General features: G+C 38.4%; 1 protein-coding gene across 1 annotated transcript; it reads right to left on the minus strand.

The window, feature by feature from the left end:
• Positions 1–609: 609 nt before the first annotated feature.
• PSAT1 (phosphoserine aminotransferase 1) lies at positions 610–16,618 on the minus strand. The gene is made up of 9 exons (XM_054651920.2): positions 16,397–16,618; positions 14,201–14,261; positions 13,318–13,387; positions 11,974–12,179; positions 10,360–10,532; positions 9,169–9,338; positions 5,403–5,531; positions 2,857–2,994; positions 610–2,240 (listed from the first exon to the last, which is right to left on the minus strand). The coding sequence occupies exons 1-9, from the start codon at positions 16,463–16,465 to the stop codon at positions 2,135–2,137; spliced, it is 1,122 nt and encodes a 373-aa protein (XP_054507895.2). The 5' UTR covers positions 16,466–16,618; the 3' UTR covers positions 610–2,134.
• Between the last annotated feature and the right edge of the window lie 342 nt (positions 16,619–16,960).

The following is a 16,960-nucleotide window of genomic DNA, read 5'->3' on the forward strand; positions in this document are numbered from 1 at the left end:
ACATGCTTCTGTATTCCCTGTATGCCCCTCACTTGGTATTCAGTCTACCATTGTCTGCTTAATGCAGTCTTCACTCTGTATTTAATTTCTACAAGATTTTTGCGTTACTGAGTTAAAAAATTTGACAAGATGCTAAGCACAATTCAGAAGCAGCAAGAAGTTCCTTGTCAAACTCATGAATCAGCTGCACAAATCAGCACAAACTTTTCTTGTAAACACACACAAAAGCATGCTTGCTAAGAGGAATGCAAGGCTACTATAAAATGCAAAGGTTGGCTGTTTTTTAGAAAGAGATAAGCCAGAGTTACAGCTGCAAGCAAGTACACAAAACTCAGAAAAAGAAATTTATGAAGTTAAAAAGCTTAATATGGAATCCAAATTAGATATTTGTAATTGGCAGGGCAAATAGGGTTCTTTAAGCATTCATAATAATACTTTTGTTTCCATGGCTCCTATAGGAAAGACTCTTCTTGCACAGAAATAAAACATACAGGAGGGAAGCTTGCTTTTTAGGGAAAAGGAGTATACCAGAATCTAAAATTCTAACACATATTAGTCTTGATTTTCATCCTGAAAATGACAAAAATCAAAAAGTTTCAAACACAATGGTACTTCACATCATGACATGATTAGATTTTATTTTTTTCACATAATTTATTTAAGTAACACTAAGTTGACAGAAATCTCCAAATAGTAGTCTTAAAATGATGACTTTTCAGATAGGAATGTAACTCAATCCTAGCACATTCCATTGACTTGCTCTGAGATTCCATGAACAAAGGGATAGTACATCATTATCATTAATAAATTGTTACCACTGTACTGACGTTACACAAAAATTAAAAAAAAAAGAAATCCCCATTGTGTGCCAAAGAGTTTAGTCTGAAACCAGATGTAGCAATACTAAACACTCTGACAATAGCAGATATCTTCTACACAAGTTAAAGTAGGAGATTCAAGTCAATATATGGACATTGGCAGTAAAGTCACAAGCTGAGATAAAAGAGTAATTCCAGGGTTCTACAACAGGAGATCCTCTGAAAATTTTTGCATAACCACCGTGACCTCTCTAGCCCAGAGTATCAAAGTGTGCAATAAGCTAGAAGGACCAAGTGAGAAAGTGGGACCAAAATTACACTGCAGTGTCAGGAAAAGGCAGAGAAGACTATTATTTACTCCAGCTGGACAAAGTTCCACATATAAAAGGCTAAACAAGTGAAAGAATGAAAAGGTAGAACAAACACTGGACAAGTAGAGAGGGAAAATACTTAAGAAGTCTGCTGCACTTTGGGCTCAAAGTCAGTGCAGAGAAAGTCACAGGCTCATTGAGTGGAATACAGCAATCCAGTCTGGCACTAGGTTAACAAATGAAAAGAAACTTTTTTGCAGCAGCAAATATGCATGCCCAAAAATAAGAATGTAACAATAACAACCTAGGAGTTTAATATACAAGATGTATAGAGAAATAAAAAACATCTTAGAAATTTATTTAATCAGACTCATGAATCTTAGGTTTAAACTAATAAATGTTAGTAGGAAAAAAGGCCCAGTCTGGCAGACTTTAACCACAATTAATTGCAATGGTTATGAAAGTACTTCTAGCATTGGAGCAGTAGTCAAAAGGCCAGATTCTCAAGTTAGGCATGCTGGTGTTAACTCCTAAATACTACTGGTGTTACACTGTTGGAATATACCCAATAAATCAACTAGATGTCCCTAGAGACCGTGTCAGTTTACCTTCATTATGCAGTCAGAGAGTATTTGTAAAGCATTATGGAGAGCTTATGACAAATTTTGCTTCCTAAATTTTACTAAAAAGGAGGCATTACTGAAGTCACTTGTAACTAGAATTGAGAAAGACTCAGATCCATACCATCTTAAAATGTTATTCATGTTTTAACTACACATTTTCAAATTTTACAATCAATCATGATCAGTCTGGGGATCCTCAGCAAAGCCAAAGTTGCCACATCACTGCAAGACTGGGCCTCTGTTCCATTCAGTTAATTAATATTGCTACAGGAACTAAAAGAAAATAAAACTTGTGCGCTGCAGCTGTGGAGTACCACAGTCATGTTAAAACCCTTTAGCTTTTATTTCACAGATGTGCAGCATGGCTCTAAGCCACGGGCCTTTATGACTGATGCATCTGCATGAAGCTTCTCATGAATGTTGCAAGCTTCTGAACATCTTCTACAGTCACCGCATTATATAAAGAGGCACGGATTCCTCCCACAGACCTGAATTGCAAGTAGGAGAGAAAAAAAAAAAAAAAGAACCAGAAAAGTTTTGTATATTCTAAAAAAAGACATTAGTAGCAGTCACAGACATTTAAATCTATTCCTACTCTAAAATTATAAAATTCACATTTATGTGCAGGGGAAGCAATATTTAATTCCTTCAAGGCAGGCTTGCAGTCCAGAGAAGCTTAGTATTTATTAGTTATTTACAGCTCCAAAGCTGTTGCCCAATGACATCAAAAAACTAATCCCACAAACAATACTGAACATTGGAAAGAACTCTTGCAACCAGGCAGACAAGCCATCTGAGAGATTTTATACACCGATACAATCTGACCTCAAAAGATATCTTTAGCATCTGCATAGATTTGCAGAAGAGAGCAGAATTAAAGATAAAGCTCTCTGAAGCCCCCCACTTCACCTACACAAGTAGCTGAGCCACCAGCAGTCTCTGATTACAATCTCTAGACTGCTATTGTCAAGGGTTGCCAAACCAGTATGAGGAACAGCTTACGCGTGAGAAAGGCCAGTAAGTCAATGCACAATGCCTGATGCTGTACCACTGTAGTAACAGATTACTCTGCACAGCACAGAGACTCACTTGACCAATACTTACCGATGTCCTTTCAGAGATATCATGTTAAGTTCCACAGCCTTCTCAAGGAATTTCTTCTCCAGGGCTTCATCACCCTTGACACTGCCAATGCGGAAAGGTACATTCATTCTGCTTCGGCTCTTTCTCTCCACTGGACATCTAGAAAGGTTGCAGAATGTAATGCTTAACCCACTTTGTGCTAAATTTGTATTTCAGCTATATGCAGTTTGAGAAATGAATAATCACACCTGTTTAAAACCAAAATCAATCCTTCACAATCAAAACTGGTAATACTTTCTGTGAAAGAGAGCAACCTTCCTTTTTTAACCAAGTATAAAAAAAAGGTTAATTAGGCTAGGTGAGGTAATTACAGGGAATTTTGACTAAGTCTAAAGCAGTTTCTTCTCTTCCTCTTCGAAGATTGACTTCTCAACTAGCCAAAAGTGCTACCAGAATTACACTCAGCTAAACAGAACTAAAGGAAACATAAGAACACAGCATAAGTAAATTTTCATAGACATTAGAAACTTCTGTTAGTGATTTCAGTCCACCTTCTAAATTAACATTACTCAGAATCATGAAGCAAAGATGAGGTATCTCTAGAACAAATCTTGCAGTGCATACATGGCCATAGCATTACAGGAGATGCATCACAATTCCTGAATTTCCTAAAAATTTAATCTGAAGTGGAAAACTCCAGATCTGTGTAATTTCTCTTCAACTATTTTGTGAAGCTAAGAAATTACAGGGGAGGAAGAGAAGATTTAAATATCTTTTTTAGTGTTTCTACTTATAAAGAGATCTGAAGCCTTCAGATTTATTTTTTTCTCAGTCTGTGATGTAGATTCTTGCAGACATTCAATATAAATGAGTGTTCATAAACAGCAGATGGATTTCATACCTATTCTGCTAATTGGAAATAGCATAATGAGAGACAATGAGTATCATTCTTTTTAGTTCCTCTCTTGGTCCTTTGTCCAGATGTCTCCATGATGAAAAGAAAAGAAAAATCCATCATAACACATGCCTGTGCAAATCTACTTCAGGTAGATTTCCTTCTACTTCCTTTTTTGAACATCATTTTCCTTCAACCAGGAAAATGATGTTCAAAAAGGCCTATGCTTCTGAGCACTCCCATATGTGAATTACTGCAGCCATGCTTTAGTTTTAGAATATACAGTTGCTACTAGGCAATCTGATGTAACTCAGTGCACAGACATTGAAAAACAAACTACAAATGGCACAGAGCACTTCATGGAAGAAAGGTTCCATTTGCTAAATGGCTTGTCACCTGGCTTACTCAGGGAAGCGCGCCACAGATCAAGTGCCACGTTACAGCTGGCAAGGCAGCTTCAAATTAAGTCTTCTTTTAAGTTATAGACACAATTTAAAAATTCACAGTCTTAACTGTATTGCTTAGAAAGCTGCATACAGCTCAGTTAGTGAAGCTTGTTCTGCTTTCCCAACTGACTATTTACCATCCAATTTGCATTGCATTTCCCACACATTGCCTTACAGACCAACTTGCCTGATACAGATTTCTGTTTGTCACAAAATGTTTTTTTCAAGGCTTCATTTGCTTTCTGACGTCTATGAAAAACCCCCAGGATTTCCCTGGAGTAGGATCACAATCCTGATCATGATGACACTAAAGGCAAAGCTGTTTTCATTAACTAAATGAATAAGAAGAATGTATTAAATATTATGATGAAACTTTATCCCTGACAATTATGACTGCAGACAGCTCTAATTTAAAATCCAAATTTAATTTGCTCTATCCTAACTTGGACTTGAAAGTAAATTAGGTCCCATACTGTTGCTTTTGCCCTGAAGGTGAAAGAAAATATTTTGCAGTTTCATGGTCAATTAGTAGTCTGAACTTGGCAAATAATAAAATTATTAGAGTACCAGCTTTTAACTATGCACAGGTCCTATGAGCTCAAAAAGTACCTTGCTATTCTGTGTAAAAGTCAAGAGGGTTAAATCTGCTTTGGAAAGCCAGCAAAAATAACTGAAGAAAATCAACTGTGCATAAAGTACATTAAAAAAATATATTCCATTTTGAGGTCTGATCTTTCTATTTTACTTCAAGAAGTGTTTCAGAACTTAGCATAATTAGCAATAAAAATGTTCTGCTTGACAGAGACAAAGCAGAGTCTTTGACTCCTGGAAGGTGGTAGGCAAAATACAAGGCAAAGGGGTCTCTACAATTTCTTACAGGCAATTTTTTCTGTTTTGGCCTACATGCCACCAAGAGATTCTGTAAGCATACAAACCAGAATCTGCATATCTGTTCTTTGTATACTCTTCTCCCACACTCCTGTTTTATGCAGTTTAGAATACGTTTTTAGTAGGGTTCACTACTGATCAACATGATAAGTTGAAATAACTTCCTACTGGAATGAAACTTATCCTTAGACAGTTACCAAGCGAATGGTTTGCTCAAATGGTATCTCTAGGAGTCCTCAAAAAAGGTGACTTCAAAAATACAATTAAACTCTCAAAATTTATGAATGTTTGGTTATGTAGCAAATATTGAAGCAAAGGGGAAAAGCATAGGAACTTACGCATAAAATCCATTAGATTTGTCTATAATATCATAAATCATCCGTGACTTGATTAAACTGTGTTTATCCATAGCTGCAGCTCCACCATTATTCTTTATCCATTCTAGTACCAATCCCATGATATAAATACTGCAAAATGAAAAAACATTTTTCAGTGAAATTATTCAAACAGGAAAAAAATAAGTCTTGCCTAATAGTTCACAAAATCTTTCAGTAACACAATGCCATGTTTGATTTAAGGGCACTTAAGATTAACAAATCAAAACCTAGACTATTTTACAAGTTATGACAACTCAGATAATGATATCTGGACACAGGATAAAATATCCTGAAATTCAAATGTCACACATATCTGTTGGACCCATTTTAATCCTTTGTACCACAGAAGGACATGTCCGTGCAGGCTAATTTATGCAGCCCAGCAGAGCGCCTAAAGACACCCCCAGACACGCTGCATGCACTGCCAATTCATTGCCTACACAACTGCCTCTCAGGTCCTGCCCAGAAGGACTACACAACTGCCTAGCAGGAGCCAGATTTAGCAAAAAAAGTTAACAGCATTTGCCCTGTGCAGCTAATCTAGCAAAAATGCAGGAGTAAATCTCAAATACATGTACATTAATATGCCAGAAATGTAACCATATTTTCAAAAATGTTAAGAACTCTAATGTTAAGAACCCATTTCTGTCTACAAAGACCTTTTGCCCACATGAACAGTGAAGTTTGGTGAAACAAATTATGATGTACCACACTTGACTGTTACCAGTCAAGTTCTTAGTAGAGATCTGGAAGCCTACTGGCATCACATGGCTTGAGACCAAGAATTTCAATGCTAGTCACTAAGTGCAACATAAAAAAATCCTTGATGCCTTTTGCCTTTGTGCTTTTGCTACAAAACTCAGCTTGTTCAAGTTCAGACATTTCCCACGACTGCAACAATTTACATAAAAACCTGCTCACAAGTTTTTATGGCCTATATCCAACAAGTTCATTCTTATGAATCCCTTCATTATTGATTCCAAGGGAGTGCTCAGAGAACATTACCCTACAAGTTTCCCTAACACATACCTAGCAGGAGGCTGTTTAAAATTTTGCTGCTTTTTATTTCTAAAGGGATGACAGTACCAAATCCTTGAACACTTCCAAAAGGCTGCAGAATAACCAAGGTTACAGACTGCCTTTTACAAGAAGTACCTTACTGCTCTGAGAGCACAATCTTGCCACATTTATGACAGGACACTACCAACTATTCCAGTATAAATGATTTAAGTGAAGTATAGACTATGCCCTTGGCAAATATACTGAGCCACATTCACATCTTGCCCTCACTTCCTTGAGCAAAACTTTTTGGACAAGTGAACTCCTGGAAGTCAGCCTTAGAATCATTCACAAAAAACCAGACAGCTGAAACTCTTTATCCTTCTTTTACGTCAATCAAAATAACGTTTCTGAAACAACTTTAAGCGCAAAATGCATTTCAGAGCTTGCAAATGAGATTTTTAGAGCAAATTCATTGTTAATTTTAGCTAAACAGATTAGGGTCAAAGAGCCAACTATGTAGTGCCATGAGGTTAAAGCCATTAGCATCACCTTAATTTAATTTAACATTTTGCTGAAGTAGCTTTTGCAAATTCAGTTAATATTTCCTGCCTGTTTGCCAGCAAACCATTAACAAGTGCAAGGAAAAGAGCACAGAAAAAGAGAACTAAGAAGCTTTGCCAGTTCCTTAAACTGGAACAGGCAGTTAGGGCCAAGCCAAACAGATGTGCATCCTGCCAACATTTCAGTCTGTTACATTCTGGATTCTGGAGCATACTCCAATGTGAGTCTGTAGCATGAAGTGAAATCCAGCAAGACAGCGATGAGAAAGGAGAAACTGTTAGTTCGACTTTATTTTCAGTTCCCTTTACCACCCACTACTCTGTTAAGGCTATGAGTGACAACTAAAGCAGCACTTGCTTTTCAGAGGTTCTTTGCAATGGCTAAAATAAGGCTGCAGAATTTGATTTGGTTTGCTTTTCAATTCAGAGGAACAACACGGTATCCAAGTACTGAGATTAAGCAGAACTTCAGTTTTTCAAATGGAAATAGCTTTGTACTTGGAAAACATGAATGGCTGGATTTAAAACCTAGCATATTCAAGTATACGGTGTCCAAAAACAGTATGTATGACTTGGCAGTCAGGCACATAATTGATCATGAAATAGAGGTTTCATCAAGCACTGGAAAAGACATACATCCTGCCTATGTTACAAAGCTACATTGAGCAGACCAAAATCAGAAAACATTGAATAGCTAATTCTTACTGGGTGTACCCAGCCAACAGGGCAGACTGGCTGCCAGTAAGAATGCATAATTACAGCACTACATACTGTACAGTATGCACACAACTTGGGGGAACAAGTTCTGCACTGTAACATCTGGCATAAACAAATGTTCACAAGATTTAGCGTTCTGTTGATGAAGACAGCTGCTCCTATGTCATGGCAATGGTACACTGCAGTGACAATCAGCAGATTCAGAAATACCTAAATTGAGTAAAATTTGAAGTGATACTAATTTTAATGATGGAATTAAGTTATAGGATTTATATACGGGAATCACAGAACTTTGGGCCTGTACAGTAAGTACATTTAACTTGTGTTGGAGATCATTAGGCAACCTAACTTTGCAATTCTGGAACATGCAAACAAAATAAGAGCTGAGACTAAATATCAGTATAAAATTTCATTATGAAACTATCCTGAAAAGAAAATCTTTATTTTCAAAGTAATTTTAAAAGCTTCTGGGGAAAAAAATGATAACTAGATAGAAGATTTTCTTTAAATACTCATTTCAGAGGATGCTGGTATAAAAATTCTTCAGGATAAGAATGGGTAGATACTACTAGCTCAACAGCTAAGCATGCTAGTAGCAAAGCACCATTTCACTAGTTATCTGAAGCTACAAGATAGCTACAATTTAAAAAAAGCAAGCTGTAGTCTGATCTGCTTCTTGCAGGGTGAAATCATCAAGCACATGGCAATTTTATGATTTTGATTGCTAGCAATGTTTATAAAGCTAGATCAATTTTATCTGTGGATGCCAAACCAAATGCTGAGATGGCAGTCAAAGAATTATGCAAAACTTTACAAGAGTAAAACCAAAGCAGCTACTAAAATGGCTTTTTAAAAGTTCTTCTACAGTTTCATTTCAAAACCAACAGTAGTGAAAGATGTAGAAAGAACAAGAAATATTTTAAAATATTAAAAGAATACATATTCTTGTAATATATTATACGATTTAAAACTTTAATCACAATATTATTTACCATTTTCCAGTAAAGAAAGTCAGTGGCAATCTGGAGGTTCAAATGCTGAGAACAGTGTCAAGAAGAAATTAAATCAAACTATATTTAGGATCAAGAAGCAAGTCTAAGTACCAAATTACCTCCTTGCAATAAGAGAAGCATCACCATTGAATTGACTAGAGCTGCGCTCGTGTAAACCAGAACTGCATCCTGAAACTTCTACAATGTAGCTATGACATACAATATTAACTTTGAAAAAGGCTACATCTTCTGTGGCTGAGTCGCACCAGGCAATGCAAAGACTACTAGTCGCACGGCTGGACATTTCCCATGTTCTCACAGAAATCACGTGAAACACTCCAAGGTATCAGTGGCTTGAGGGCAAACACGGAACTTTGGAAGCTTTTCTAGACAAGAGCGGCAGGTGGCAGTGCGGCAGCTTTCTGATAAAGGATATCAGACAGCAGGGTGAGTTACCTGTAGCACGGTGGAGTGTTATACAATGAGCTATTTGCTGCCTGTGTTTTGTAATCCAGTACAACAGGGCATTCCTTCAGTGCAAATCCCAGCAAGTCCTCACGTACTATTACAACAGTAACTCCAGCACAGCCAACATTCTTCTGAGCACCAGCGAAAATCACACCAAACTTTAAAAGGAAGAAGAAAAGAACTTGGTACATGCATTCACTTGTAAATCTTATTACTGAGTAATACCCCAGGCATACTAGTCAGCTGAACAGAGAATGTGTTGAAAATTAGTAAGTTGTAGGTTAAAAGAAGAGTTAGCAGAAGTTCTGATTTGAAAGTGCACTTACACCTACTCAGCTGAGGAAGATAATCACAAATTTCACAACAGTTTGCTAAATGTTTATTTAATAGCTGCAAATAATTCTCAAGGCAACCTGTTGCAATTTCACACTACTCCAAGCAAATTTACTAAAAACAAATTCCTACACAGTTCACAGTATTTTAAACCCATCTGGTGTTTCAGAACAATCATAAAATTCACCTGTACAAAGAGGCAGATCAGGAAAGGCCAAGTTGAACTACTCCATTTTGCTACACACAGGTACGAAAGGTCAAACATGCTGTTTCACTAGTCAATAACACTTCTGCAAAGAGTATACTTTACAAACATAGTAATTGCTTATGTTCTGCTCCTGTACTATCTGTGAAACAGACACCATAATCATGAGGCAGAGGAAGCTTTAGGAGCTTAAAAGAGGTTACAGATTTTTCATGATAGAGGCAGGATTCAAAAACTTATTAACAGTACCCTGCTGTAGCCGTACACTATCTACAGACTAAATGTTATTTAGAAGACATTTATTTTAGCTGTTATTTTCTTATAGCAGGTATTTTCTTCATCAGTGAAGATCACACAGCAGCTAAATAATCTTGGGCAGCTATTAACATGAACAATGTCAACATAGTTCAGTATGTTTTTATGAGAAAAAGGAAAACAGACATTGAAATCTTAAACCTGAAATGTCAACACTTCTATCTATCATCAGATACTCAATTAACAAAACACGACTTCCTTAATTTCACCGCTCAGCATCTCTAGTTCAGATGCTGAGACATTCAAATCCAGACATTTCAAAGTGCTTCATTATATGCATGAAATTTTGAAAATGCTTTGTACAGCCACTATGTCCAGTTGTTTACCTTGGAAACATCCACAGGTTTGGACAGGAAGTTTGATGACATATCACAAACCAAGACTGCTCCTTTGACATCAGGTACAAAGTCAAATTCCACACCATGAACAGTTTCATTAGCACAATAATACACATAAGATGCATCCGGATTAAGATTCCAAGTGCTTGGGTCAGGAATGCCTAAGAGCCAAAAAAGAAACCCAGAGGTCACAAGTAACTTTCTTGGCATGCAGTTTTACCTGAACATGAAACTTAAGTGTAAACCAAGAACAATTTTGCCATATAGACTATTAATCTTGTTGTTACCAGGAAGATAATGCATCTGCAAACCAAGACACCAGTGCATTCCCAAAATTCGCTGGTGAGTGATCATTAAGTTTGCAAAACTTTTTGATTTTCACCACTTATTCTTCAAATTATTTTCCTCCCATTGTAATTGCAGACTACAAACTACTGGCCTAAGGATTCAAAACAGCATTTCAGAGGAATTCAGACACTAAGTCCAAGAATCTTCCTGCTGCCTTTGGAACCACTGAAACATCCAAATTCCCACTGACAAAGCTCTCCAAAATTCTGCTTCTGTGCAATCCCAGAAGCATTTAAGTCTTGCCCAAGCTGAACAAACACAAGGTCACCCATCTTTCTCCCATTTTAAGCTTTGCAACTGATTTACAAAGCTAAGATCTCCTCTGTCAACAGGCAATATACAGGCATGTCCTGACAGCACAGAACAGGTTTGGCATAAACCTGTTGCTCTCCTTTTCTTTTCTCCTCCAGGACCTGATGGGAGGTAGAGGGAAGGGTGGGAGACAGTACCATTGCCTCCTCTTATCTACAGCTATGAAATGATGAATTACACTCCCCCAGACTGGAAAGTTGTAGGTTCAATTCCTTCCTGTGCCTCACAGAATATAAACTTACTTTCCAAGTTAGTGCCCTAATTGCCAGTTAATACACTAACTTGTATGGGAATATTCTTTGTCTTGTTGCCACTCTTTTTAGTTCAAGTGCTGTAATTTGGACAAGAGGGAAGAAAAGTGAGCAAAAGTAGCAGGAATAGAAACTAGATCTCATGTATTCCAGCTCCAAGAATTATTTATGTATATTCAGTGACACATTGGTGGGAAAGACAATAATTTAGGAATCCTTAAAAGCCCTTAAAAGGGCTGTTACCTTAAAAGGGTAACAGAATTCAGGTATCCCATGTCCTGGGTCAAGTTAAAATCTCAGACCTGCTTCTGAATTTTAGAGCATTCTTATTACTGAGTGTACATGAAATTGAAATATCTCACAATATCCCTGTGAATAGCTTAAGAACTCAGTTAAATATTAAAAAAACCTGAGTGAACCCAGACAATTTCCCTACTTTGACACTTTTGTCTTGACACTTATTTTCTGGCATCTGCTCAGCCCCATTTTACCATTTTTTTCTAGTGGAAAATGTTAAGCCATTAAATAAATCTCCCAGTGCTGAACAAAGAGGGGCATGGCAGACATTCTTTCGAGTGCTGGGCAGTCAACTCTAGTTAACATTCAACAGCCCAACAGCAACATTGGATCCATTTTTAGAGCGAGTCAAAAAGCTAAGCATTCACATGGACAGATGCAATCATCAACTTACTTGTATAGGCTCCTAGTTTGGGATGAACGATATTTACTTTGGCATACTTCTCTGCTTCTTTAGCTGCTTTTGCTGACCAGCCTCCAGTAACCACATAATCTGCCTGTCTTGCCTCCTTTAAACCAATAAGGTTAAGCGGGACTGCACTGAACTGAGCAGATCCACCTCCTTGAAGGAAAATAACTTTGTAGTTGTCTGGTATATTTCTGCATAAAAGAAATAACCATTTATGTTATTTCCAGGTGACACAGGATGCATACAACTTGATATTATGCATTTAACTGTAACTGAGGAAGAATGCTGCCATTTTAGAAGACTCTTTGCCTAGATGTTAGATCAATCCCACTAACTTACCTCAGCACTGGTCTTGAGAAACAGCTTATTTAATAAATACTAAATATTTAATAAATTTTAAATATTTAAATATTTAAGAGTACATGCTATGAATTTTAGTGATAAAAATTCTTTGAAAAAAAAGCTTCCTCTCCCCAGCCCTGGCACTGCATGAAACAAACTCTGTGTGTAGCTGTACACACAGACTTGAAAGTTATTCCATCACAATTAATGCTGACTTTTAATTTATCTGTTGGAAGCTTCATGACTTTTCTGTCATGAAGTCACCAAAGTGCTTACAGTAGCGCTCAGCTCTGAGACCCTTCAATTTGAAAGTGCAACAGTACAGTAAAGTATACATGCAGAGCAAGTGCAATAAAGAGTTGCTCATACAATCACAAAAATTACATATCCAAATTATTCATTAAAATCCCTTTGTCAATGATTCTGGCTGGACTGAGGGTCAAGCATTTGTGTTAAATGGCCGACATTATTAACTACTATGAGAACAGTAATTCTAATCCATTATATATTTATTTCAATTTTTTAAATATGTGTCATGCTATGAGTAGAAAAAGGGCTCTTGCTTGGTGATTCTAACACTGATCCACAGAGCTTTGTTAATGAAATAGGACTTATGGACAACGTTCAGATCATATTTATACCACCAGAGAACTGATTTTTATTGTTTGCACTAATTTCTTTTAGTTCATGTCCTTCATTAATTCTATGAAGGTGACAAAAATCAAAATTTCAAAACAAACTCAGCTAGACATGTAAAAAACATCTTAACCTAATAAGAATCCATTGTCACATTCAAAAACATAAGCATCAAATTTACATATAAGAAGATGGATGTCCTCCTCAAAGTTATTACTCTACAATACACAGTAGCCACTCATGAAAAATACCACCAAAGAGGTGCTTTCAAGAACAGGTCTCCATATTAGACATTACTGATGCAACTAGCACACACATAACATAAAAATAAGCAGAAAGCAATTCACTTACAGCAATTCGCGCATGAGATTTTCAGTTTTATTTAGAATTTTTGTGAAATCTGAAGACCGATGGCTCATTTCTTTGGTGGAATAGAGAGAAGAAATAACATGAAGACGGTAATACATGAATGTGATTTTAAAATTGTGTTAAGCTTTAAACCTTTTACACTACAGACTCAAAATATCTGAAGGTTGTCATTCCCAGTTCCTACTCTCTTTAAGTACATAAATACTACTAAACACCCACAGAAGACTCATCCCTGCAGTCTTGTCCAGATACAGGCAAATCCCATTCATCAACACTTGGCACCCATATGACCTTATTACCACTAGGAACAACCATATTTGTGGGTAAAAAAATAGTCTCTAGAAAGATTTCATTCTTCCTCATGCTAAGAACCTTCTCTGCTGCTAATGCTGTGAGAAGTATATAATAAAGCACAGGAAAAGTACAGGTTTTGTTTTGTTCTTTTAGCTTTAGCAAGGCTTCTTCACATAGTAAAGCTAATTAAACATTAAGGACAATTACACAGTAATTCCTTCTAAATCCATGGGCTGTCTTCCACATGTAAGTGTACAATTTAAACATTAATCTGAATTGTGCAAAGACAGCTGCACATTCTACTTTTAGCAACTAATAATATGCTCACCATCTTGATGCATAAATCTTTTCTGCAACTGAGGGTGCAAAGCCAGCCAGCAGGAGAGCACTGCTTTCCTAATGGGAAGGATGCTATACATCTATATGGTATCTATACATCTATATGGTATCTATACACATCTGTACACAGATACACAGGTGTTAGAAATGGAGCCAAAAGACCAGGAAGTCTTATTAAACAATTCAGTTAAACAACAAAATAATGAAAAATGTAGATTTTTTTAAGTCTTACCAAGAACACTTATACCAAGTCCTTTGTAGTCCACCAATTCTTTCTGTGCTTCTAATAATACCTATCAAAAGAAAAAAATCCAGAAATAAATTAAGGGAATTTTCCACTATCTGGAGTCTCTGATGCATCATGCCTATGCCAGCTGCCCCATAGTGCAATAACCTGACACTTGTCAAGTGAGATTAACAGAAGTATACTTACCAATACAATTTTGCTGTACCTCATAGCAGCTTAAGGCTTTTCATAAGATACCAAATTTAAATAATATGCTTGTTGTGGAGACCATGTTGTAAGTTATTATTTCAAATGCTAGATTTCCAGATTTGTGAATGATTTCTAGCAGTTGAATGGAACTCTTGGAACTCTTACATCTAATGTTTGCATACATACTCTTTCTAAGCATGCATCCTAAACACCCACTCCCACCACTCCATCCTGTGTCCTTTCACTTGACTTGTGCAAATAGGACAAACAAAGTATTGAAGACAACATAACAAGATCAGCTTGGGGAATTGGATATCTTAAACTGAGCCAGCATGATAATGACTGGTTTCACCAAATGAAGTTCCACACTTTCTGAAGACAAGCCTCTATCTTATTAAGAGTTAAGAAAGAAATTAAGCAAAATTTTGAGACAACCAAAAAAACTAGGTCACCAGCCAAGCAGTGCTTCAGCCATCCTTTTTTTTTTTTTCTGCCTTCTCTTCTAGCTTTTAAGTATGTACAAAGTAGCATGAGATTCCAACCACTGGATTTGCAGCTTCTGATTTCGGTAAATTCTTGTCTGAGAGCCAGAACAGTCTTGGCTGCTCCTAAAGGAAGCAGGAGAAGAGGGAGCCCCAGTAGAACCAAACAAATGCTGCACGCATGCACCCTGACAAGAAACTGCACACTCTGGGCAATTTCAGGAATAAGAAATCTACCTTGCTGACCGGGTATCTGCATGGCCTGTCAACTGTAACAGCTGGCTACCAAAAGGTCAACTAAAAGATTGTGAAGTTTTAACCACCACATTTTACAAGCAAACTTATCCATGCCTGAGAAGGAGGCAAAAAAAGTAAGGGAGAACACACAGACTGCTAGAGTAGTGCTTGCTAAACTGCTTGATAAAATCCAATTCTGTCAGTAACATTCTTAATCTGAAATTCTGCACATGCCTCACAACAGACATCTATGACACACATTATAATCTATTAATTGCTCCATCTTTTGCTTTACCGAGTCTGCATGCTTCATGGGCAGCAAGAGCCCACAATCAAGAGAAACAAATGATCGAGGTGACAGCAGAGTCCACACAAGAGCACTGCATTTTCAAGAGGGCAAACAGATTAATAATAGGGAGCTCAGCTGTGCCCACCTGCACTCCTCCAAACTTAAATCCAGTTTTTAATCATCTCTGTCAGAGAGCTGGGTATGAAGGCAGTGCCTGTGAGAGCCCCTATGGAATCTAGAGCTCGACACAGAAAAACAAATTTCTTTGCAACAAAATTTTTTACAACCTTACCCAGAAAGGGCATTTCCTCGAGAAAAGAGATGGGAGGGGAAAGAAACACAAACAAATAGAAACAAGAAAGTTGCTCTGCAGCAAATCTGTTTATCTAAAGAATTTTTTAAAGAAGTAACACATAAAATAATAAAGAATACTATGAAGGATACTAAGAAAAGAACAACAACAAAAATTCCACAGCACACAACCCTTAAACTGATAGTCAGGTACGTACAGTTCGGCAGAAACCACCCCTCTCCATATGTAACTGTATAATCCATGGCTGCTGATGCAACTTTCCAGAGGGTTGAGTATACATTATAACTTCTTATAAAAAGGCGTCTCAGGGAATTACCATGCTATTTATCAACTGACAAATCTCATACTCCACAGAGCTCTATCTTTGTGCACCTAGGTCCTACTTCCCATCCCAAAACTAACGATATAGGTGCTGGTGCCATATCATCCAGCACTAAAAAAACCCAAAAAACAAAACCCTAGAGTGTATTCGAAGAACCACACTCGAGCTCGTTTGCAAAAATCCGAGTTTATCAGGGAAGTTCGTTGTAGAATGGAAGACAGGTTTTGGCACTGCGCGGGTAAACTCCTTAATTACGATTTATTAGTTTCCCTATCCCTCGCTTTGCAGCCGGAGCCCCGCGGGGAGCCGCGGGAACGAGGACACCCAGCCCCGCCGTGCCCCTACTCACGGAGCGCGGCAGCTTCGCCGGCCCAGCGCCGAAGTTCGCGACCTGCCGCCCGCTCTCCGTCGCTGCCATGCTGCCACTCCTGCTCCGTCTGCCGCGGCCGCCCCGCCAGCCCCTCCGCTATAAACCCACGGCCGCCGGGGCAGGCACTTTCCACCCCTGTCCCGGCCACCCATTGGCAGCACTGCCGCAGTGAGGCGGCGTGAGGGGAGGGGAGGGGAGGTGGTGTGAAGTAAGGCGGTGTGAGGGGAGGGGAGGCGGTGTGAGGGGCGGGGGGGCGGTGTGAGGGGAGGGGAGGCGCTGTGAGGGAAGGCGCTGTGAGGGGAGGGGAGGCGCTGTGAGGGGAGGGGAGGCCCGCGGCGCTCGGCGGGGTGCCCGCAGTGGCGAGCCCCGCACGGGCAGCACAGCGAGTCCTGGCGGGTGCAGCGCGCACGAGCCACCCATGCTGGGTGGGCGTGCGGGCAGACAGACACAGACACGCAAACACACACACACACACACACACACACACACACACACACACACACACACGATGAATGCACGTCCTACTGTAACTTCCTGCCTGTG

Source organism: Agelaius phoeniceus, chromosome Z (assembly GCF_051311805.1).
Source record: "Agelaius phoeniceus isolate bAgePho1 chromosome Z, bAgePho1.hap1, whole genome shotgun sequence".
Lineage (NCBI taxonomy): Eukaryota > Metazoa > Chordata > Aves > Passeriformes > Icteridae > Agelaius > Agelaius phoeniceus.

What these genes read in the sequence shown, in the direction of transcription:
- PSAT1 (XM_054651920.2), bottom strand. Translation starts at nt 16,465, where the DNA reads ATGGCAGCGACGGAGAGCGGGCGGCAGGTCGCGAACTTCGGCGCTGGG. An exon ending in CGGCGAAGCTGCCGCGCTCC is followed by an intron (nt 14,262 to 16,396) that starts GTGAGTAGGGGC and finishes TTCTTTTGATAG; the next exon opens with GTATTATTAGAAGCACAGAA. An exon ending in AATCTCATGCGCGAATTGCT is followed by an intron (nt 12,180 to 13,317) that starts GTAAGTGAATTG and finishes TCTTTTATGCAG; the next exon opens with AAATATACCAGACAACTACA.